Here is a 25,208-nt window from a genome sequence, read left to right as displayed (position 1 = left end):
TCGGGCAAGGGGAAAGCAGCAGGTTTATGCAAAATGCTTCATGATGCACCAAGGTGACGGTTTTGACTCAATTTTGCTCCCCTGATCTAGAATACCTAATCATAACATGTTGCCCTTATTACCCACTGAGGGAATTTGCCTCTACTATCTTGTCGGAGGTCGAAATATCATCCAATGCTAATGCCAGGATAACAAATAGACCTCTTGATCGTGAACCCACTTGAGACAACAAACCCTGATTCATCACAGGTGACTTCAGTTACGCTGACTTTAGGATATACTCCTCAAATATCATCAGTATATCTCCTGCCCTACATGGGGTGTTAACACTTTAGACCATTGCTGCTCCACTATCAATAACAATTGTAACCACCCCATGCCCTCATTCGGCCTGCCTGATGATCTGTCATTGCTGCTCCTATCAACTTACAGACACCTCTTAAGAGAGCAATACAGCAGTTGTTGGAGGAGGCTGAGGGTTTACTTCAGACCTGCCTTAAGCCTGTGGACTGGAACATGTTCAAGACTCCATCTCCAACTGGCCTCTGGATTTCTTGACTAGTGGATTTCAGTTGGTTAGAATTGGCCATAACATTTCCTCCACCCTGACCATCAACACAGGTGTTCCTCGAGGTTGTGTTCTCAGTCCCGTGCTTCTCCCTGTACACCCATGACTGTGTGGCCAAGTATATTGCCAACTCAATCTTTAAGTTCGCCAATGTTACACTGATGTTTGCCAGATAAACAATGATGAGACCAAGTACAGGAAAAAGATTGTGAACCTTGTGTCGTGTTGTCAGGACAACATCCTAGCCTTTAACAACAACATTGCAAAAGAATTGGTGTTGACCTCTAGATGCGTAGGGGGTGTGGGAGTGAGTGAACAGAACCCTCTCCTCAACAATAGAGTTGCTATAGAGATGGTCAGCAGTTTCAAGTTCTTCGGCATCCATATCACCAACAATTCAACCTGGTCTTTTCACACTGATGTGGTAATGGAGGAATTACAGCAGCGTACAGCAGCGTACTTATTTATATAAAGATTTTCTTGAATTTCTGTTCTGACGCAATGCATATCAGCCTTGTATGGCAACTGTTCTGCTCTCTACTGTCTGGACCTGTAGAGAGTAGTGAACACAGCCCAGTCAACACACAGCAAGATGCAGGAGCTTGAAAACCTGCACTTCCAGACTTCAGAACAGCTTCTTCTTCCCCACTGCTATCTGTCTCCTGAACCAGTGTTCTCTTTCTCACCCCTTCTTGGACATGCTACTATGTAATCTCACTTTTAACTCGGACATAACTCTTAACTCTGCCTGATTCGCTTATTCCTTTATTGCCATTTAAGTTTTGCCATTATTTCAGATTGCACTACAATCTTCGCACCATTCTGCTGTTAATGCATTTATTGTTGTATCATTATCAGGGAATTTCATAGCACCCTAGTGTATATGATAATAAATTTAACTGAATTTGGAAGAGCTTTAGGACCAAGATGAGGAGAAATGTATTTATTCATTTGATGGCAGCTTGTGGTAGTCTCTATCAGAAAACAAAACGGTCAAGGAGGAGAAGGATAAATTCTGAGATGCAAAATGCATGAATGGGAGAGAGCAGGTATACAGTACTGAGATAGATGATCAGCCATGGCCATATTGAATGGTGGAAAGGTTTGATGGATTGAATGGCATATTTCTGCTTTTAATTTCTGTTTCTCTGCAAAGAAGCAGAATCCAACCCACATGCTCAACAGAGCTGAGCCGGCTCTCTTGGCTCTTGCTCCTTTTCAACCTCACAATTTTGGCACAGATCTATTAGGGTGTATCCTGCTGTGGAAGTCAGTTACACCCTGAGGCTGAGGGGAAGATTAGATAACCTGTTCATAGGTTTCTCAGTAAATGCCTTTGCAATTAATAGTTGCTGTGGAGATTTAAAGGTGATCTTATCATTCAACTGCTTTCTGTTCTCTACCTGCCCTTCCAAAAATAAACGCAATAATAATAATAATAAATAAATTTTATTTATGGGCGCCTTTCAAGAGTCTCAAGGACACCCTACAAAAATTTAGCAAGCAGAGGAAAAACGTGTAAGCGGAATGAAATAAATAGTAGAGACATGACTAGTACACAAATTAAAGACATAATTCAATTCAAAACACAATATGAGGCAATTCAAGCACAGATGAAAAGGGAGGGGGACGTGGGGCTAAGGATAGGCAGAGGTGAAGAGATGGGTCTTGAGGCGGGACTGGAAGATGGTGAGGGACATGGAATTGCAGATCAGTTGGGGGAGGGAGTTCCAGAGCCTGGGAGCTGCCCTGGAGAAGGCTCTGTCCCCAAAACTGCGGAGGTTGGACTTGTGGATGGAGAGGAGACCGGCTCATGTGGATCTGAGGGACCGTGAGGGTTGGTAGGGGGAGAGGAGGTCAGTGAGATATGGGGGGGTCAGATGGTGGAGGGCTTTGTAGGTGAGGACCAGGATTTTGTAGGTGATCCGGTGGGAGATGGGAAGCCAGTGAAGTTGTTTGAGGACTGGAGTGATGTGATGCCAGGATTTGGTGTGGGTGATGAGTCGGGCGGCTGCGTTCTGGACCAGTTGGAGTCGGTTGATGTAGGTGGAGCTGATGCCAAGGAGAAGTGAGTTGCAGTAGTCCAGTCGGGAGGAGATGAAGGCATGGATGAGTCTTTCAGCAGCGGGAGGTGTGAGAGAGGGTCTGATTTTGGCGATGTTGCTGAGGTGAAAGAAGGAGGTTTTAATGACATGGCGGATGTGAGGCTCAAGGGAGAGGGTGGAATCAAAGATCACGCCAAGGTTGCGGGCCTGGGGAGATGGGGAGACAGTGGTGCCGTCGATGGTGAGAGTGGGGTTATTGATTTTGCTGAGCGTGGCTTTGGAGCCTATGAGGAGGAATTCTGTTTTATCGCTGTTGAGTTTGAGGAAGTTATGTTGCATCCAGGTTTTTATAGCTGACAAACAGGAGTTGATATGGGAGAGGGGGGGGATTTGGTGCCGAGGTAGATCTGGGTGTCATCGGCGTAACAGTGGAAGTCCAGGTTGAAGTGGCGGAGTATCTGACCAAGGGGGAGAATGTAGATGATGAAGAGGAGGGGGCCGAGTACGGAGCCTTGGGGAACGCCTTGAGTGACTGTGGCTGTAGCAGAGGTGTGGTTATGGAGAGAGATGAAGTGGGATCTGTTGGAAAGGTTGGAACAGAGCCAGCTGAGTGCAGAACCTTCAATGCCAAGGTCCCCAAGTCTGGTAAGCAGGATGTTATGGTTCACTGTATCGAAGGCTGCACTCAGGTCGAGGAGGATGAGGATGTTGAGGGAACCAGTGTCAGCAGAGGTGAGGTGGTCGTTGAGGACTTTGAGGAGAGCAGTTTCTGTGCTATGGAGGGGGCGAAAGCCAGATTGGAGGGGTTCAAGTAGGTTATACGTAAGGAGGTGGGAATGAAGTTGCGACGCAACGATACGCTCCAGGGTTTTTGAAAGGAAGGGGAGGTTTGAGATTGGGCGGTAGTTAATGAGAGAGGAGGGATCAAGACCAGGTTTCTTTAAGATAGGTGTGACAGCAGTAGTTTTGAAAGCGGAGGGGACAATTCCTTGGGACAATGAGGAGTTGAAGAGATTAGTGAGGTAGGCGCAGAGAACGGGGAGGCAGGACTTCAGCAGGGGAGTGGGGAGAGGGTCGAGGGAGCAGGTAGTGGGTTTGGAAGAGCTGATGAGTTTGGAGATTTCAGTAGGGGTGACCAGGTCAAACTGGGAGAGGAAGCAGTGTGGAGGAGGGGTAAGGAGGTCAGTGGAGATGTTGAAAGGAGGGGCCTTGGTAGGTGGTGGAGTAGATGCTGGGGAGTCGGGTACAGGGGATAAAGATTGATAGATGGTGCTGATTTTATCAGCGAAAAAGTGGAGGAATGAGTTGCAGAGAACCGGAGTAGAGGTAGGGAGAGTGTTGGCTTGAGGCTTGAGGAGGTTGCCCACTGTGGAGAAGAGGGTTCTGTGGTTAAGGCAGGGGTCGGTGAATATGGAGGAGAGGTAGGCAGATTTTGCAGCAATGAGGGCATCTTTGTAGGCAGTGAGGTGGAGTTTGTAAGCTTCATGGTGATGAACACAAAATATCCCATTCAAGCGATAAAATGTATGAAACATGAAAGCTAAGATTTGTTTTTGTTAATGTGGCTGTGGAATTCCATATGCTGGAAAAAAGCCCCGTATTTTAATAGGAAGAATGTTATTATAAACCAATGTTTTGTAGATGAGGGTGGAAAGTGCATTGGCTCAAGGACATCTGATTTCAATTAATGTTTGACGATCTCATGCTGCTTGTTTTTCAGCTGCGAGCCTGGAATTATTGCAGTTGAAAAATAATAGGACTATTTGTGCACCACCCAAACTTCGTGACTTAAAACATCTAAGAATTCATCTCCTTAAAAGGATAATCTTTGGAAAAAAAAGTCAAAATTGTTCAGTTAGCCACAGAGTGAGCTGTATCTCATGTATTGAAGTGGGAAGGTGATTATTGAAGGGGAAGGGAGTTGAGAAGATGTGGATCCAAGGGAGGAAGTGCAGAGTGGAAAGGGATTTGAGGGAGGAGGCAATGAAGAAGGGGGGCGATCATGGTGAGGCAATGGGCTGTGGGAGGGGATCAGAGGAAAAGATTGTGGAGCAAGATCATTTGTTTTTGTGTGTTCCTGCGTGTGTATGTATATGTGTATAGTCAGAGTATGCAAGTCTGCATGTGTGTGTGTGTGTGTGCGCCAAGTCTCTGCAGCAAAACTCAGTTTCCAGTTGTCTTGTGTCCCCTTGACATTGGACAAGACACCACTCCAACAAGTCTGTGTTTGCTGGTGTGAAACAGCCACTTCACATCAAAATAATTCACACATAGGTATTACGTAGGCTGGAGTGGAAGCAAGTCATCTTCCCTCTTGGGCACTGTCTAAGAAATTGATTCCCTACCTCACAGAATTAAGAGACCAGGGTCTGTGAGAACTATGACTTGGGTAGTAATACTAACATTCCTTATGTCAAATTGAAGATGGCCCTAAATATTGAATGCAGCTTTTTTAATTAGGGATAGATAGTGATAGAATGGAAGAATTTCTGTTTCTGACATACTATCCAGATATGTAATGTACATTATAACAATGATTATCACTGATGTTTCCAATGAATGGAAACAGGCCAGTTTGTTAAGGCCTATTCCAAGATAGTAAAACTGAATGAATCAATGAGTAAGTGTACTATGTTATCTACTTATCCTTGAAATGTAGGATAATTATCATCAGCAGGTCCTCTGTCACTAGCTTCTTGCTAATCACCATTGAGCAGATATCGATGGACCATAAATATTGTGGCTGTGAAACAGGCTAAAGGCTGGGAATCCTGAGATTTGTGAATCAACACTTGACACGGCAAAACCTTTCCATTATTTGCAAGACTATTGCAAAACATATCAATCTTCTGCACCAATTTGAATTTGGAACTTCAAGGTTTTTGTTTGAATAAAAATCTTCTTCCACCATTTCATCTTGTGCAATTGTGTTTGTTTTTGCCTTCCTCTTATGGGATACAGGCATGGTCAGAAAGGTTTGCAGTGGGATGCATTCCACATACATACATGAGTGCGGTTCTTTCAACATTCAGAAAGCTCAAAGCTGGCCTGTTTGATTGGCTCCTCATCCAGCACCCTAAACATTCATACCTTTGAACATCTATGTATCATGGCTCATCTGTGTTCACTTTACTAATTGCAATTCAGTTACTAATTTAGACTACTTCAACAGCATCTCTCAAACTTGCAACCTCTAAACAAGAAGGACAAGGGCAGTAGGTTGACAAGAATATCACCATCTTCAGTTCCCCATCAAAATTATAAACCGCCTGATTTGTAACTAAATTGTCGTTCCTTCAAAGTTGTTGGGTCCAATTTCTGGAACAACATATCCAATAGCTTTAGGTTTATTATTGTCATGTGTACCGAGGTACAGTGAAAAGCTTTGCTTTGCATGCTATTTAAACAGATCAGATATACATGAATAATATCAAGTCATAGAGCAAAGGGGAAGATACAGAGTGCAGAAGATTGTGCACAGCATTATTGTGCAGCAGTTCCATAGACGAAGTCCAATGTCCACAATGAGGTAGAGGTGAATCACTAAGCGATCATCAGAAGGATTGCAATGGATCAAAATCATGGCCTATATCAACTTCTTAAGGGAATTTACACAATTTCCACAACTGCACATAAGAACCACATACATTTGCAATAATTGTGGGGTTAACGCAAGAGTAGGAATTATTTTGACCAGAGCTGCTAAATTGTATAATTTTCAAGCCACATTAACAAGAACGTTACCATAATTTGGATCTGAGTTTTGTTAGTTTTCTGCACTAAGAAGTTCTGGTCCCTAAAATCCTGCTTTGCACCTGCAGGTCACTTTCCACTATATAGTTGTAGCTCTTTGATAAAGCAACATGGGTAAATAAGGCGATGGAGGAAATTATATACAGTAAACCCCCCATTATTATAGACTTCTTTATAATGGATTTCTGCGAACTTCACCGACAGGCGAGGCTGTCAATACCAGCCCTCACCACCTCTCCGGCCATTTCCAGGCCGAGCGTCCGACGCCACCCCTGACCTGCAATGCCAACCCTGCTGTTTCCAGGCTGAACCTACTGACAATCACCGCTAGGCCAGCTACCTACGACGGGCCACACTGCCTCACCGGCTGCTTCCAGCCGGACCAACTGCACTCACCATCAGCCCACACAGCTTCCTCCACTGCTTCCAGGCTGTGTCTACCACTGCCAAGGTTTCCACGACCCATTCCTATGCTCTAGCTGCCCGCGGGCCACGACCGATGACTCTGACTATCCATGCCTCATCTCGCCTGAATTCCTGGCCCAGATCCAGGCTGAGAGTCTGAAGCAGAATCTTGACCTATCCATATTGCTGGAGATGCTGCCTGAGCTGCTGAGTTACTCCTGCACTTTGTGTCCTAATGTGTACTAATCAACATCTGTAGTTCTTTGTTTCTTCTACATGTACAATGATACTCTATTACTCGGTAAAACCTTACTTGGTTATAGAGGACACCTTCCTATTGATAAAGAAAGAGAACACATTAGTATTGGTATATTATAGTCATGTATACCGATATAGTGAAAAACTTTGTTTTGCGTATACCTAGACAGATTATACCTTTCATAGGTAAAGCAAAAGAGAAAATAAGCAGAGTGTAGAATATAGTGTTACAGCAACAGAAAGCACAGGTAAGAAAATGAGTGAGTGCCATAATGGTTAAGAAAGAACTGCAGATGCTGGAAAAATTGATGTGGGGGTGGGGGGTGGGGGGTGGGGGGTGTGTGGGGGGGGGGCGGGGGGCGGGAAGAGGATAGGAAGAGGCGGAGACAGTGGGCTGTGGGAGAGCTGGGAAGAGGAGGGGAAGGAGGGAGAAAGCAAGGACTACCTGAAATTGGAGAAGTCAATGTTCATACCGCTGGGGTGTAAACTACCCAAGCGAAATATGAGGTGCTGCTCCTCCAATTTGCGGTGGGACTCACTCTGGCCATGGAGGAGGCCCAGGACAGAAAGGTCGGATTTGGAATGGGAGGGGGAGTTGAAGTGCTGAGCCACTGGGAGACCAGGTTGGTTAATGCGAACTGTGCGGAGGTATTGGGCGAAGCGATCGCCAAGCCTGCGCTTGTTCTCACTGATGTAGAGCAGTTGACACCTAGAGCAGCAGATGCAATAGATGAAGTTGGAGGAGGTGCAGGTGAACCTCTGCCTCACCTGGAAAGACTGCTTGGATCCTTGGATGGAGTCAAGGGGAGAGGTAAAGCAAAAAGTGTAGCATTTCCTGTGGTTGCAAGGGAAAGTACCAGGGGAGGGGGTGGTTTGGGTTGGAAGGAACAAATTGACCAGGGAGTTGCGGAGGGAGTGGTCTCTGCGGAAAGCTGAAAGGGGAGGAGATGGGAAGATAGTGGGATCCCGTTAGAGGTGGCGAAAATGTCGGAGGATTATCTGTTGTATGTTACGGCTGGTAGGGTGGAAGGTGAGGACAAGGTGGACTGTTCTTGTTACGAGTGGGGGGGTGGGGAGTGAGAGCGGAGCTACAGGATATAGAAGAGACCCTGGTGAGAGCCTCATCTATAGTAGAAGAGGGAATCCCCATTCCCTAAAGAATGAGGACATCTCCGATGCCCTGGTTTGGAACACCTCATCCTGGGTGCAGATGTGGCGTAGATGGAGGAATAGGGAGTAGGGGATAGAGCCCTTACAGGAAGCACGGTGGGAAGAAGTGTAGTCCAGATAGCAATGGGAGTCAGTGGGTTTGTAGTAGATGAGTGCCATAATGAGGTCAATTGTAAGATTGGAAATATTTTGTTAACATAAGAGAGGTTTGTGTATGGGTGATCGATGGTCGGCGCTAATATGATGGGCTGATGGGCCTATCTCTAAAATTAAAACCTTGATTAGGTTGGAGAAGCAAGTAAAATTAAACTTGGAATGTACAACTAGATTATTAATTCATTGCATTAACTTCCTTGTCTCTTCTAGTTGTCTTCAGTTAATCATTTTGACCATGTGCATAAAGATGCTTAAAACAAAACGAAACAATAAGCACCTTTGTGCTGTCAAATTTCTTGCAACCAAAATGACGCTGAATATTTGCAATGTTGGGGTTTGCACGTTAGCTAAATGTACAGATGCTGCGTAGGTATTTTCAGATGCAAATCCATGGTGGTTTTAAATATTGTTTTATATAAATGCACGCACTAAGTAAACAACTTTTTATTTAGTAATGTTTGATTTACCAGTGTTGAGTGTATCATAAATATTGCATCTTTGTTTGTGCTATTAGGAGATGAGGAGTTTTGCGTACAAACTTACACCCCCAACTATGGAGCACTGCCTGGACAAGAGCAACGCGCAGTTGAACTGGTAAGGCAGTTTGGCAATCCTGGGAAAAGCAGTGCAGAATAGTTAGTCCTTATTTTCCAATACTCTCTTTGGAAAGCAGCTGTGCTATATAGCATAAAATGTATAATTTCCAAAATATTAATTGATTTCTAACGTTTATGCTTATTTTATACCACATGTATAATATTTCACTCTGCATCTCTGGCAACTATCAGGATCTATCACCTATCTGAAAATCCTCTTATTAAGGAAGTGCCCAGCACAGCAAATGATGATGTGAAGGCCACATTTTTTAATGCTTCATCAGCATGTATTGACAAAGGCAGTAATTAACTTTATTTCTCTTTTCCGTTTCCATGGAAGATCAAGTGCTAACAGTCTTTTGCTATTTCCTGTGGCTGGGGAGACTGGACAGAGTGAATGATGCTGATATCCTGGCATTTCCTCTTGATATTAGCACAGGAAATAATGACAGATAGAAGTTAATAACATTTTTGCCATTTACCTCTCTTAACAACAGCCTTGGATCCAGTTTTTATGAAATGACCTATATCGCTCAATGCCTGGCTTACGAAAATATTGTTTATTGAACAGATTTTAAATAATATAATCACATTTTTGAATATAACCAGTGATGACATTTAACAGTGTTTATCCACAATTTATTATAATGATTTTCTGAAGCAGAACCTGGACTTAACCAAAGGTAAGATGAAAGGAGTTCTACTATGTGTGTGTTTAACAAATAAAAACGTGCACAAATCCAGCAGATGACCAATGTCGCCACTTAATAAGCAATATAATAATCTATTTTATTGTTGAATATATGTAACCTTTTCCCCCATACCATTAACAGGGCCCTTGTAATAAAGAGTCAACTTTCTTAGTCCAGTCCAAATATGGGGTAAGATAGTACTGCATGTGCACATATCATTTGGTGGAAGTTTCTGGGGAATGATATTCTTGATTACAAATTAAGTTGTTAAATGAATACTCGTACACCAAGTAGTTGCCAAACAACATTAAACATCAAACTTACTGAATATCACTGCTCTCGTCAGGTTTCCTTCTGCACAAGGTCAGATGGGCAACTATGAAAACAATTTTGCAACACTCTTCAATTTTTGAAATATTAAAATATTAAAAATAAACGTTTTGAAAACAATTTGAGGTTAACTTTATCGCAAGAGATAATTTTAAATACAGTTCTATGTGTTTGGCAATTACTATGGTACTGACATAGAAAACTTAAGAAGTTAAAATGCTGAATCTTTGCAGATGATGAAATCAATGAAAATTATGAAAATGAAAATTGTCATTTTTTAAATTTAAAAAAAATGTATGTATGAGATGACCTGACCACTTCACCAATTTACTAAGGAACATGACACGCATCCCAGAAATTGCTGCATCATCAATATTGTGTAACAATGTGGCTTTAGACTGCAGCAAGGCAATATACACATACTTGTGTGGTCGCATGGATCTGAGTTGCCATTGATAAATGCATCAGAACTCATGACGAATCAGAGGCCAGATTTTGAGAAAATATACACCAGATAAGTCTTAATGGCATGTCCACATCTAGTTCACTTCTAGCTCAATGCCCACAACTTCATTATAGAATTGTCAAGCAAAAATAAAAGAAATATGTGCTGAAATGAATGTTACAAGTACAGGTCCACCACTGATTTTCCGGCAACTGGTGGTCTGGCACCTCCGTTAATCCCGACAAATGCACGAGAGCGCATTTGAAACTCCCCCTGCAGAGGTCCCCCAGAAAATGTGGCACTGAGGCCAGATGAGGCGACTGATCTTTACCTCATCGGAGCTTCCGTGGCTAATTGATAGATACAATCTGTCCCCTGCAGCCAGGGTTCTGGAACACCGTTACCTTAGCCAACATCCGAGGCAGAATTTGTGGACCAGTATTGTGACTCCCTGACATTGAGAGCAAGATTGTTATTCTGGCACCATTCAATTAGATTTGAATCTCTCTCCTGTAATCTGGTTGATTACCCATTACTTATCCAACAACAGTGGTATCATTGGTGAATTTAGAGGTGGTGTTGGAAATGTGTCTCAATTCACAATCATAGCTATAGTGAGAGTAGAGTAGGTTACCGAGGAGGTTATTGAGAATGGTTATCAACCTGTAGCAGTATCAATTTACATGTCTATGTAGATTTTTAGTCAGCCACTTCATTCTCAAAGTCTATCCCCGTCATTACTGCTTGTAGGTTTGATAGGGTAATGATCTCAATTCCTCATTGATCAAATGTACTTCCAAACTATGAACTCCTCCTTTCTCCTGTTGTTTCAGGAGAGGCTTTTCTTGCTTGTCCTAGCCTAGGATCTGCAAGCTGATGAAACGTGGCCTTTCTTTTGGTGACTTAGGCCTTTAGTTATCCTAAACGGACAAAGCTGAGATGAATGATAGTCTTGAACTATTAACAGTTGACTTAAATGGTCTTGCCAGTATTAAACTAGGTTTCATGGTTTTCGAATATGCCCTAGACATCTGACTGGACAGCAATCATGCCACTGTTTTGGTGATTGAAATTCTCTGGTTGCCTTGGTTGCTGTTTATAGAAATTGTAGTTTTGAGATATAGGGCAGAAACAGCTCCCTTGACTCACCGAGTCTGCACCGACCCCTGATCGGCCCATACACTAGCATTATCCTATGTACAGGGACAATTTACAGTTTTATCAAAACCAATTAACCTACAAACCTGTACGTCTTTGTAGTGTGGGTGGAAACCAGAACAACCAAAGAAAACCCACCTGGTCACAGGGAGGACGCACATACTCTGTGCAGACAGCACCCTTAGACAGGATTCAACCCTGGTCTCTCGTGCTGTAAGGGAGGAACTCTACAGCTGCGCCACTGTGCCACCCTATTTCTTAACATACTCTATCTGTCACAATTTTCTGGTACCATGCCAGTTTACTTTGGCATTTGGATAGTTCATCTGCCATGTGTAAATAACAGAATAATTGAAAATTCATTGGTGGATCTGAGATTAGTGGCAATTCTCCTGTTTTGTGATGAATCCCCATCAAAGAAAGATTAAAATAAGGCTTGTCATTGTCGTTACCACAGCAGTTAAAACGTTTGCAGAAAACTTGATTGAAATTTCCATCAATACAGCACACAAAAAGATCCATAACTGAATTAAGGTAGCATGCATCTGACACTTGTCATTATTTGTGTCTATGAGACAAACAAGTTGCTGTGTTATCTCACAGATCTATAAGTCATTGCTTTGCTCAATAAATGTGACCTTGCTGCTGTTTACAAAACAGATTCCCCTTGCATCAGAACATATGCCAAACATCTTGAGAAATCAGTCCCATATGTATGCTCCTATACAATGGGGAAGAACACAAAGTGGTGCATCTAAGTGAGATGTTTATGTGTTGACACATAATCAGAAATATTGTTCTAGAATATCCTTAAATAAGTTAGGAATCAAAAATCTTATTGCAAGATTAGAGAATGTTGAAGGGAGTCAATGTTGATAACTTACCACTAACTGAATTTGAGGCACGACAATAATAACCTAATATAACGAAATAAATTAAAATATAAAGAATCCCTCACATCAACTAAGATCAAGTCACGAAATATGCTGAATGTTACACCAGCCTCAGTTTCTCTTTAATCCTGTAAGGGGTTTTTTTTTGTCATTTCTTTTGGTAGATTTTGAGTTAAAACTACACTACTGTCAATGTCACCCTTATAGTCACGATGATAAACCACAAACACTAATAGCAAAGACCATCTGGTGCATGTGTGTTCATCATTCAGGAAGTTCTCCACAATTGTCACAATTTGAAAACTGGATTTCTTCGTCAGTAAGCTATTCAAAAGAGGCCTGATGATTCATTGCAATAAGCAAACAAAATTTACATTTCCAACAGGTTCAAACACAAATAAGTGTCTAAAAATGGGTACACAAAGACCAGTCGATTGTACTATGGCATTTGTTTCATTCTTTAATGATTGCATAAAAATATCAAAATTTTCGAACACCTACAATAAATTGGTGAAGTGGTCACAAACCACATGCAAATCTAACACCAAACAGTCATTATTATTCAGATAAAGCCAGATAAAATTAGCCTGTCTCTAAAACCATATGGAAGCGGGTTGAGCTAGAATGCCCTTGGTGAACATCATGTAAATCTTCATGTTTACGTTACATGGCAACCCTCATTTTTTTCCACTTATCATATAAATGTCATGTATCAATGGCAGTCATAATGATTGATTTGTTTTCACAATGTACTTCTGCAAATGCAGCGCAGAGTGCCCAAAATATGACCTCCTGGTTTCTTCCACAGGAGGAGAGCAGTTTTGAAAAGGAGGTTCTAAAATGCTCCCAGAAACAAGAATCATGCTGAACAGTAGCATGGGCCATTCTTCCAAGATCTCCCAGAATTTTGCAGTTGGAGATCATGGCAAGGATGGGGTAGTCAAAGTGAACTGAACCCATAATATTGGGCCAGGCAGATCATTATCTACGGGAACATTTGGTGTGAGTGGGCTGGTTTTAGGACACTCAGTAATGATAACAAGTTAAAGAAAGCCTCCACTTGAAGATGGTTGCCTGCGACCCGCCTGTGGCTATCCAGGGTGTCATATACTCTTAATTAGTTATGACATGTTTCAAGTTTCTTCCTGCAGTTAAATTTTGCACACAATAAGTGTGTGGTTTGAGATCACTGAGCATGCCTTAGTATTCCAAGCACTGGATCTTCAGTAATCATGCCAGCCCACTGTCTCTGCTCCATTTAAAACTGGGCCATTAATCTCAAAGATTGGGGCATTATTGAGAGAAATAATGCAGACAGGACTAATTAAAACACAAGAATTGGGACCATGTAATATCTGGCCTTATCCAACATATTACGATCAGCACTAATAATCTATTCTAATGTACAATTTGATTGAATCGTTCTAACTCTCAAACTTTTAATATTATCAATCGGTTTTACTGCAAAATAAAATTATACCAAAATGAAAATACTACTTTACTGTGGTTTTATATAAATGGTGGAAACATCTAATCATGTTTGTTTTTATGTACTGGTAAGTATTCTTTTTGATGTTCTAAAACTTAATGCATTGTACTGAATATAAATGCACATAACTCGTTATATCTGGGTCAATTTTTGTGGATTGGGTGTAGCAAGAAATGTTATTAAGATCAACAAATTCAGAAATGTTTGCCTGTTTAAATATTGCTGAGGAGAAATGTTTTCTGTTGCTGGTCCTAAACTGAAATGCTACCCCCTGTGATAGAATAGTATTTTGTTTGTTTCATGCTGTCAATTAATTTATTTTGAACTATCCCACAGCTACTCACAGCAATGAACAAGTTCTTTCTGCTGCTTTCTGCTGGGATGCTTTATTAATGTTGGCGTTCTGTTCGCTGACTGCATGAATTCAACCTCCCATGATTCTTTTTGTTTAAAGCTATTTACTTTTGAATGAATTGAAATACATTTATAATGCAACTGATCATTACTTCAAGTAAATGTTGATTTACTTATCTAGTTGGATATGATGTTCTTGTAGAATTGCTGATATTTCACGTAGTCTTTTTCAGCCACATTATTTGTAGATTATTCGTTGAGTTCCTTGCCACAGTGATGCAGTGCTCATTTTCAGTTGCTAAATGACATTCTAAGCCCACAATGTGACAGACAGGAAGCATCTGCTGCCCACCAGCTGTGACTGATACACCCACAATATTAACATAGACAAAAATGGCTATCAGAGCGCACACACAGCAAACAAATATGAGTTCCTTTGCATATTGAAATAACGTATTTTAATGTTTACAGCATTATCTGCAAATCTGGGTTAACTTTAACAGATTCAGCTCTGGGTTGGTTGTCTTTAGGAAAACTAAGTCCGAATGCCAGCTAGCAGCTTGTCCTTCAAAGGGTTCCTGCAGGATGCATTCAACAAATTAAGTTATACAAATGCTGCTTGTGGTTTTGAGAAAGACAGGGCTTCACCACTGACTTGAGGGGTGGAACAGTGCCGCAGCTCATGAAGCTGCTATTGCATTGCTCCAGTGATCTGGATTCAGTCCTGATCCTCTGTGCTGATGGTGTAGAGTTTATGTATTCGTCCTGTGACTGTGCTGCTTTCTCCTGGGTGCGCTGGTTCCTTTTCACAACCCAAAACCATGTAAATTGGTGGGCTAACTGACTGCTGTAAATTACCCCTAATGTGTAGTGATGGAAGAATCCGGTGGGAATACAATGGGATAAGTGTAGGAATAACGTAAATGGTTGATCGGCTGAAAGGCCTGTCTCTGTGCCATGTGGCTCTTATACCCTCACAGTCAAACAGTGAGCTAAGGTCCACCACTATTCTCATGCCTTCAATTAGGCATATTTAATTTTCTGGCTTGCTTTATATTTGGAAGCTTGTAATCTGTAATTAGCTGGCAAATGAAATGTGATGCCTCTGCAATGAATGGGGGTGAATGGTGAACAATTTCACCCAAGTACAGGGCGCTGTGATTCAGGAAACAGCACCGCGTCAAGTACAATTCAAGTTCCCTGATTGAGTTCGACAATATAGAATATTAAATTATTTATTTTCCAAAAAATAGGCTTTCACATATTCTCATCAGGCTCACTGCTTTGAGATATCATTAACTTTGTCATTTAATCTTTGTCATTTGTCATCCTATCTTCCAACTTGGCAGATCTTTCCTTTTGTCATTTCCACTTTCCAATGATGTCTAGTAGCTTAGAACCACAAACGTCAAGCATTTTGTTGTGCTAATGAAAAGCTATTGAACTGAAACATTAGTAAATAACAACCGTTGGAGAAACTTGAAGGGTTCAGCAGCATCTGTGGAGGGAATTGGACAGACGGCATTTTGCATCAGGCCCCTTCTTCACAGTGAAACTGGAACATTCATTTACTTTCCGGCTAGCTAGCTAAGTGTTTTCAACATTTAATATTTTTAGTAAACGTCAGTGTGGAAATGTTAAATATTAGAGATCGCAGGTTTAAGGTGGGAGGAGCATGGTTTAAAAGAAATACAAGATAAGCTTTTTACACAGAGAATGGTAGGGGCATGAAACACACTGCCAGGATGGAAGCAGATGCAGTGGCAACATTTAAGAGGCACTTAGAGAGGCAATGAATATGCAGGGGATGGTAGGATATGGATCATATGGATATGTTTAATTGGCATCCTGGTCATCGCAGACATTGTGAGCCGAGGGGCTTGATCCTGTGCTGTATTATGCATTTTCTTATGTTTTCAGCACAATTATTAATGTCACGTGTACTGAGATATGGTGAAAAGCTTTAATGTGCATGCTATCCAATCAAATCATATAATACTACACATAAATACAATCACGCCAAACTCAAGTACAATAGGTAGAGTGAGGCATGTAGTTCTCAGCACTCTAGCGCAACAGTTCCAGAAACAAACTCCAATGTCCGCAATGAGATAGATGAGAATCAGACTGTAACATAGCTTGTAGAAGGACCGTTCAGAAGCCTGATAACAGATGGGAAGATGTGAAGGAAAGAACTGCAGATGCTGGTTTAAATTGAAGGTAGACACAAAATGCTGGAGAACGGTCTCGACCCGAAACATCACCCATTCCTTCCCTCCAGAGATGCTGCCTGTCCCGCCGAGTTACTCTTGAATTTTGTGTCTAACAGACGCGAGGAGGCTGTTTTTCAGTTTGGTAGTGCACGCAATGTTCTTATAACCATGTCAAATTGTGTATTGAATAGCAATTCCCTTTAGAGCAGTTAATGCCTATATCTCTGTTTGTAACAAGGCAGATGTTTTCTGTATGTGCTAAAAAAGCTGGTTTGCATTTTGAGCAGGGAGATGAGCTGGTGAGAACTGTTGCTGCTTGCAACTCATTATGGCCTTACCTTTGTGTTAACCTGAAGAGAGAAACTTCTTGACCATTTTATGACCAGAAATCAGAGTTCAGCAACTGAAATATTGCATAATTGCAAAGGTTTAAAACGTTAAAGTAAAATAACAACTAGGAGAATTAATGGCGCACATAACTAAGAGTTACTGTTATGTTGTCGAAGGCATAATGTTATGTCACCGTCTGTGTGTTCATTCTTTTTTCATCCATCGTTTTGCAAAATCAGGTGTCCTTTCCAAGTTCCATGTATCACCAAGATGCAATGTTGCATGTTTCTTTCCTCACCTAAATCTCTGCATTTAATGTATTCTTTTGTTACCTCAGGTTCACTTTCACCAAAGTCTATTGCAATGCAAACTATTTTGCACAGCCATAAATTTCAACGAGAAAGCCATAAGCTTCAGCGGCTTTACAAAAATGCAGCAGGTGTATCTAGAATGATTCAAGTTCAATTTCCTTGTTCATCATCTCCACTAGCGCTTCTCTCTTATGTTTCAAAATGTAATCTTTAATTTCTCATCTTTAACCACAACCCAATCAGGCATTCATTGCCTAACCAACGTGTGAGACACATGATGTACGTAAGATATCAAATCCTTATAACTTTTTGTGCTATCACAACCAAATTCTCGTGCGCAACTAGGACCCTTTAAGACAATTTACAACACTCACTCTACAACAGTTAACCACAGAAATCGATTTGACAGTAGATAAACACACAATCTGCTACTTAATTCAGATCAGTTTGAATAAAAACACGAGTTTCTGCTAAACAGAATATCAGCCAATAATGTAACATAATATTCAAGGTCATCTAGCCTTAATCTTAAAATCTGCAGTGTGTTTCAGCACGGTACAAACTGTGGGCCATTGTGTTCCAGCAGGACTTTTCTCTGGCCTAGGCTCCCTGTTACTTTGAAGAGTTCCATCATTTGTAACCTTTTCTTTGTCACATTTCACACACATGTCAACTGTGTAGCAAAACTGGCATCTTGTTTTCTCTACCAAGAACTCCCTATTCTCAATCAATTGTCCACGCAGTATTTTACATGTCTAAATAGCTTCTCTCCAACCATTGGCAAGATTTTATAAATGCTCATAATCTATTCGAGAGAGAGATCATTATATTTTCTTTCTCATGCAATTCTTTAGCTGTCCCATTTCTTGCCATTGCATGGATTACGATTTGTTTTCCTTTTGCTTTTAAGATTTTCTTCTTTAACCAACCACTCTGTGCGACTTTAGCATGGCATTTTCTTTGGCCTCCGTGGTAACCAATATGTTGCTTCTCCCTTTGGTACTTGGTTTCTTATTATATGGTCTCTTCTAATAATGGTGATAAGGCCATGCATCTGTCAGCATTGCTTCCTGTCTTTATGGGTGGCTTTAGTTATTTCCATTGTATACTTTGTTACATTAATATATTTGTCAAGTCTTGACATTGGAGACACAATGTGTACAAAGTGTAAGGTTCATGAATTTACTGCCAGTATATATTTACCATTTGTCCCACAGAGAAATAAACAATATCATCCACTCATGGTTTTACTGGAGGAAGTAACTAATGTTGCAACTTCTGTTCTTAACCCCCTCTGAATGTGACCAAAAGCTCATTTTAAAAATAGTTCTTATTACAAATTTCCACCCTGAAAATCCTGTGATTCATCATCGCATGTTAGGAATTGTTTTTAGTTTCAGCATTTAATATTCCTCATTAACAAAAGACCAAGCTGATAAGGCCTTTTCGTGTTTTATATCATTCATATCCTGCAGCATTCTAACAGTGAGCAACTACCATTTAATTGATCGCAGTTAAAGCAAGACTATGTAAAATGAAAAGAATGCAAACATTCTTAATCATGAGATGAAAGCAAACCCTCATCGCATGTATCTATGTGTCAATGTTTTACATTAATTATGGAATCAGTACCATTATTTACAGAGATTAACAACTGGTTGGGAATATTTTATTAAATTATAATATAATCAGGGACTTTTAATATATTCATTAAGTAGAGCAAGTATTTGACTTTAAATACATTGGGGTGGATATTTGCTTGGAAATGCCTTCAGTATAGGAAAGGATTTATCAAATTTTGAAATGGCACTGAGAAAAATGAATTAATCTATGAAAGAAAATGTACTAGAGCCCTCTTGGAAGCATCACTGATCACTGATCAGCAACATTAAGCAGGCAGTTAATTTAATCAACCCGCACCTTTGTGCTGACTCTGCTGTTACTGAATATCAATTTCTCATTTGTGCCCACTCTCAATCTTGAATTTCTGAACAGTGTGAATCAATGCAAAGGACTCACCAACATGATATTTACTAGAGGTAGACAAAAAAGATGTAGAAACTCAGCGGGGGAGGCAGCATCTATGGAGCGAAGGAATAGGCGATGTTTCGTGTCGAGACCCTTCTTCAGACTGAAGAAGGGTTTACTAAAGGTTTGTGCTGGAACAAGTTACCTACCGACATGGATTCCCTTGCAGATGTTCCTAATGGAATAGAGTGTGGCTGGAGAATGAAATGAGACATTTGAAGAAAGATAAGCTTCCAGATGAAAGCAGGTGGGCTAGCTCTCAGAAGGAGACCATATTTGCCACTACTCCACAGAATATTTCCCTCCAACCAAGACCTCAACGGTGGAACAGGCGGAGGACGATGGCTTATCTCAGTGGAACGTCACAACGGCTGGGAAGGTGGATGAAGGCTGCAGCAGGAAAGGGTCTCCAGTCGTCTTGGACTCCATGCTACTGGATTCTGATCCAGATCTAACAAGGACCGTGGGGTGGCTGTCTGTGCACCAGTCTCCCCACGTTAAATAAAGTCACGCACAGGCATCCTCCATATAGGGAATAGCACCCTGGAGACACCCATGGTCAGCCATGACCGAAGAAGAATTTCCCTTAATCTCAATTTGAGCAATGAGCAGCCTCTCACCAAAGTGAAATCAGCGAATAAGATTGGGGTGTGTCTGCATGATTTACAGTTACCAACGTAACATCAAATAACGACTTTTATATCACTGGCTTCTAAACTGCTTCTGGAATAAATATTATTCCACAGTTGATGTTATGCAGTTGTCATTCAACCTTTCCATGGAGGTTTAGTCTGCAAATGTCCCAACTGTTTATCATGCCACTGAATGTGTGCATGTTATTTTCAGTCCACCTTTTGCACTCTGACATCTTACTGGATTGAGAGTAATTCCACTTTGTCATTTTGTTTCTGATGTTTGATCATAATTGATACATTGTCCTGGTGACTATACAATGGTTTCCTCATCATTCCCTGCGGTTCCAAGTGAACATAGATTCTGTCCCTCAGAACATTCTCCAACGTCTTCCCTACCACTGATGTAAGGCTTATTGGTCTACAGTTTATAGGCTTATCCCTGCAGCCCTTTTTGAATAAAGGGGCAACATTAGCTTATCGTCCAGTCTTCTGGCAATTTACCCATGGCGAATGGGCATGCAAAAATCTCCGTTAAATCCTCAGCATTTTCTCCCTTAGGATCCTGAGATAGATCCTGTCAGGCCCTGAGGACTTACTCATCCCAATTAGTCCGCTATTTTTATACTTCCTTTTTCCTGATACAATCATGTGTACCCCTCCCTTAACCATTAACCCTTCAGCCTCCACATCCTGGTGAATCCTGAGAAGTATTCACTCAGAACCTTGCACATATTCACTGGCTCCACACATAGTTACCTTCTTGATTTTGATATACCTACAAAGGATTTTAGAATTCATATTAATACTAATTGTTAAGGCAATATCATGGCATTTTAGCCTCTTACTCTTTCTTTTTTCCTTCCTATATCTGATGTAAACCTCAAAAGACTCATTCAATACCAATTTCCAATTCTTGACACGTGCATCTTTATTTCCCCTGATTACACCTTCAATATTCTTCTATCTTACAATATTTGCTTCTTGACCTTTACGGAGAAATGCTGGCTCAGAATCTTTACCATCTCGCTTGCAAACGCCACCCCTCATTATTGTATATCGTTATTCCTGTACAAACTTGACGGGATTTCAAGTACCAACTTGACTTGGGGCACTGCAGAGAACATGGCCCGTGTTCAATATGGAAAGATGTGTTACTTAACATAGAAAATAGGTGCAGGAGTAGACCATTCGGCCCTTCGAGCCAGCACCACCATTCAATATGATCATGGCTGATCATCCAAAATCAGTAGCCCGTTCCTGCTTTTTCCCCATATCCCTTGACTCTGTTAGCCCTAAGATCTAAATCTAACTCTTTTGAAAACGAATATATGATACCTATGTATACTACTTCAAGCAGTACAGCTATGAAGACCTGACAGCTATCTTTCCAGCTTCATCTGCAGAACATGTAGCTTTCAAAGAAAGGAAGTGCTCTGGTGGTCACATGGTCTCTAACGCTAGGTAATAACATTTAAAGAAGCTTTGAAAATAGTCTGGTGGTCCATCAATAGTTTACTTGCATTATGAGGTACATTCCTGAGAAAGTGGAAGTGTGTCCATGGCCCTGGTACTTGTTGCTCCCTCCAAGGATGACAATGTTTCTTTATCCACTAATGTGTTCCACAAAAATGAAGGAATTGTGACTTCTTCTAGGAAAATTGATATTCATTAATGATCTTGTACAAGGACGATCATGCCTCACAAATCTACTCTCACAAAAATGTTTTGAAGAAGTAAGTAAGAAAATGAATGAAGAGAGTGTAGTAGATATGGTTTACATAGAACTCTGTATGGTTTTTAACATCCATCTGCATGATAAACTGGTCCAGAAGATTGAAGCACGAGTCAGGGAGTGATGATGCAGCTTTATGGGACTTTGGTTAGGCCTTATTTGGAGTATTGCGTGCTCCATTACAGAAAGGCCATGGGTGCTTTGCAGAGGGTGTAAAAGAGGTTTAACAAAATGCCGTGTGAATTGGAGAATATTTGCGATAAGGAGTATATAAAATGATGAGAGACATACATAGGATAGACGAAATGTTTAAGAAAGAACGGCAGATGCTGGAAAAATCGAAGGTAGACAATCTGAAGAAGGGCCTCGACCCGAAACGTCACCCATTCCTTCGCCCCATAAATGCTGCCGCACCCACTGAGTTTCTCCAGCTTTTTGTCTACCTTGGATAGGGTAGACAGTGAGAACCTTTTTCCCAGGGTAGAAATGCTGAAGAGGAGTGGGCATAGATTTAAGTGAAAGGGACAAAGTTTATAGGAACTGAGCGTAGGCAAGTTTTCTTTTACACAGTGTGACTGATGGGTGCCTGAAAACGCTGCCAGGGGTGGTAGTGGAGGCAGATATAATAGTGCAATTTAAGAAGCTTTTAGATAGGCACATGGATATGCAGGGAATGAGAGGATATGGATCATGTACAGGCAGATGGGATTACTTTATGTTGGCATCATGTTCAGCATAAATATTGTGTGCTGAAGGGCCTGTTCCTGTGCTGTACCTTTTTATGTTCTAAGTGGCAAGAAGAGCTCTACGTTTGCTAGATCATCTGATTTAAAATCTCGTGCTGGAACAAGTTATATCTGGGACTTGTACCTCGTCTCTGTAAGCTTCGCCACACCTTCTAAAACTTGGCGTGGTTGCAATTTTTTCATGCACTGCTCACAGCCTGTAAACAATGCCAGCTGTACAACCGTGAGGCCACAAACATATTTTAGATTACTCTGCATGGAGCAAGAAAGAACTGAAGAAGGGCATGTTACTTCCATCCATAGTTTCCCTGGTAGATGTTCACGGAACTGTGCACGACTGGGTGAATGAACTGAGACCATGTAGTGCAGGAGGACTCATTTTCAGAAGAGGACAAGCAAGAATAGTCCCACTGCATCCCATTGATCTCCAGCAGCTTGGCCCTTAGAAGACTACATCCATGTCCCCTGTAGCCTAATTAGTCCGCTTTTAAAGCCGGGCAGCTATAATGTTCCTTTCACCTATCTGGCATATCTACCCACACATTTAACAATGGTGTTCGACATGATAGCTAGTGTTTACAGACACAGAGTCATATGGCACATAAACAGGCCTGTCAGCCACCAAGTCCATGCTGACCATTAAGCACTCATTTACATTATTTTTTACAGTTCTTCCCCACATTCCCATCAATATCCCCCCCCATCCTCCCCACCCCCACAGATTCTACCAGTCACATGCACACACGTGCCAATTTAGTGTGGGCAATTGACCTACCAACCCACATGTCTTTAGGATGAGGGAGGAAACGCACTCAATCACAGGGAGAACATGTAAACTTTATAGAGGCAACATCAGATGTCAGGACTGAATGCGGATTGCTGAAGTCCTGAAAGCTCAAATCCTGCAGGCAATGTTGACCTACACCAGTTTGCTCCTCTGGAATATCTCACTTCCAAGATTGTATATAAAATATATAGTATATAACATGTATTACGGCATATAGCATAATCTTATGGCCCTTTAGTATCCAATGGGTGCAAGGACAACTTACAAATAGACGTAAGATAATGCCCCTGTCCCATTTAGGAAACCTGAACGGAAACCTCTGGAGACTTTGCGCCCCACCCAAGGTTTCCGTGCGGTTCCCGGAGGTTTTTGTCAGTCTCCCTACCTGCTTCCACTACCTGCAACAACCGGCAACCACCTGCAACCTCCGGGAACGGCACGGAAACCTTGGGTGGGGCGCAAAGTCTCCAGAGGTTTCCGTTCAGGTTTCCTAAGTGGGACAGGGGCATTAACATCCCATTGCTGATGTTTCCAGTCGAGTGGCTAGTGCTGACAGCACCCAATTCGACTTTCAGACAACAAGGAACACAGATTTGACATGCTGTCTGCCTCATAGTGAATTGGCAATTCTGTATTATGATCCCTGTGACTGCTTTTGTAAGATAAACAATATATCTCCCTAGAAAACCTAAATTTCAGCTTGCTTTTCATTTTGATTATAAGCCTTTTTTTTTAAAGAATGTAGGTAGCAAAATGCTGAAGTAACTCAGCGGGACAGGTAGCATCTCAGGATAGAAGGAATGGGTGACGTTTTGGGTCGAGACCCTCCTTCAGATCTTTTTTTTTACTTTGACGATTGTTTGTAGAACTGTAGATTGGCTTATTATACACAACACATCACTATATATAACCCTGCACCAGAAAAGTATCAGTCATTTTGATTCATATATATCGCTACATTATTGGATGAAACATGTAACAGTATCAGCTGAAATAAAGATGTTTTTTGAAAAATAGTATTTAATCATTCACAACATTTCTTTTCTTGTAAAGAGTTAACATTCATCAATAAGTTTAAACTAAAAATAAATGATTTGGTATGCTCGAGGACGAGAGGACATGAGTTTAAGGTGAAGGGGAAATTATTTAATAGGAATCTAAGGGGTAACTTTTTCACACAAAGAGTGGTGGGTATGTGGAACAAGGTGCCAGAGGAGGTCGTCGAGGCTGGAACTATCCCAACATTTAAAAAACAGTTAGACAGGTACATTGTTGGGACAGGTTTTGAGGGACATTGACCAAACGCAGGCAGGTGGGACTTGTGTAGCTGGGACATGTTGGGCCGAAGGACCTGTTTCCATGCTATATTACTCTATGACTTTCTATTTAAAATACGAATGACTACAGGAACAGATTACAGAAAGTAATTGTTCCAATATGGCTATCTTTAAATCCACAACCGTATCATACAATTTCTTAAAGTTTATACTTCAATTCTCTGCTAAATAATTGGGAAATGACTGATGCAGTACATCTATTTGCGCTAATATTGTCATTTAATGAACGTTTTTTAATACCACGAGTAAAAAAGTTGGGACATCATGATGCAGATGTACATGTCATTGGTGAGACCACACTTGGAGGATTGTGTGCAGTTCTAGTTGCCCAGCTACAGAAAATATATCATTAAGTTGGAAAGTTTGCAGACGACATTCACCAGGATGTTACCTCGGTTAGTTTTAAAGCTTGTTCTATAGGGAGAGGTTTGATCTGCTGGAGCTTGGGATGCTGAGGGATAATCTTATTGGAGTAACCAAGATTAAGATGGACATGGATAAAGTGAACGTTCACACTGTTTTTCCCCATGGTAGATGATTCTAAAATTAGTGGGCATAGACTTAAGGTGAGAGGAGAAAGATTTAAGGGGAACTTGGGCAACTTTTTAACTTAGGTGGTAGTCTGTATCTGGAATGAGCTTCCAGAATAAGGTATAGAAGCGGATACAATTATGACATTTGGACAGATAGATAGATAAGAATATGTGGGCTTTCAGCCAAATGCAAGCAAATGGGACCAGCCCTGAATGCCATTTTGGTTGGTATATACAAGGTGGG

At 41.3% G+C, this 25,208-nt stretch overlaps 1 protein-coding gene across 2 annotated transcripts in view; it reads left to right on the top strand.

Annotated features, from left to right (window-relative positions):
* Positions 1 to 25,208, top strand: part of ano6 (anoctamin 6) — a 99,350-nt gene that overhangs the window by 17,226 nt on the left and 56,916 nt on the right. Inside the window, exons 2-3 of one of the 2 annotated variants that reach the window (XM_033038134.1) lie at positions 8,870 to 8,949; positions 9,785 to 9,832. In XM_033038134.1, the coding sequence (XP_032894025.1) occupies positions 8,870 to 8,949; positions 9,785 to 9,832 (128 nt within the window). The remainder of the gene's footprint in view (positions 1 to 8,869; positions 8,950 to 9,784; positions 9,833 to 25,208) is intronic. The other variant, XM_033038135.1, reaches the window with a different exon arrangement.

This window comes from Amblyraja radiata, chromosome 19 (genome assembly GCF_010909765.2).
Source record: "Amblyraja radiata isolate CabotCenter1 chromosome 19, sAmbRad1.1.pri, whole genome shotgun sequence".
NCBI classification, from domain to species: domain Eukaryota; kingdom Metazoa; phylum Chordata; class Chondrichthyes; order Rajiformes; family Rajidae; genus Amblyraja; species Amblyraja radiata.
Note: the sequence above shows the minus strand (reverse complement) of the source record. Positions and strands in the feature narration are given on the sequence as shown.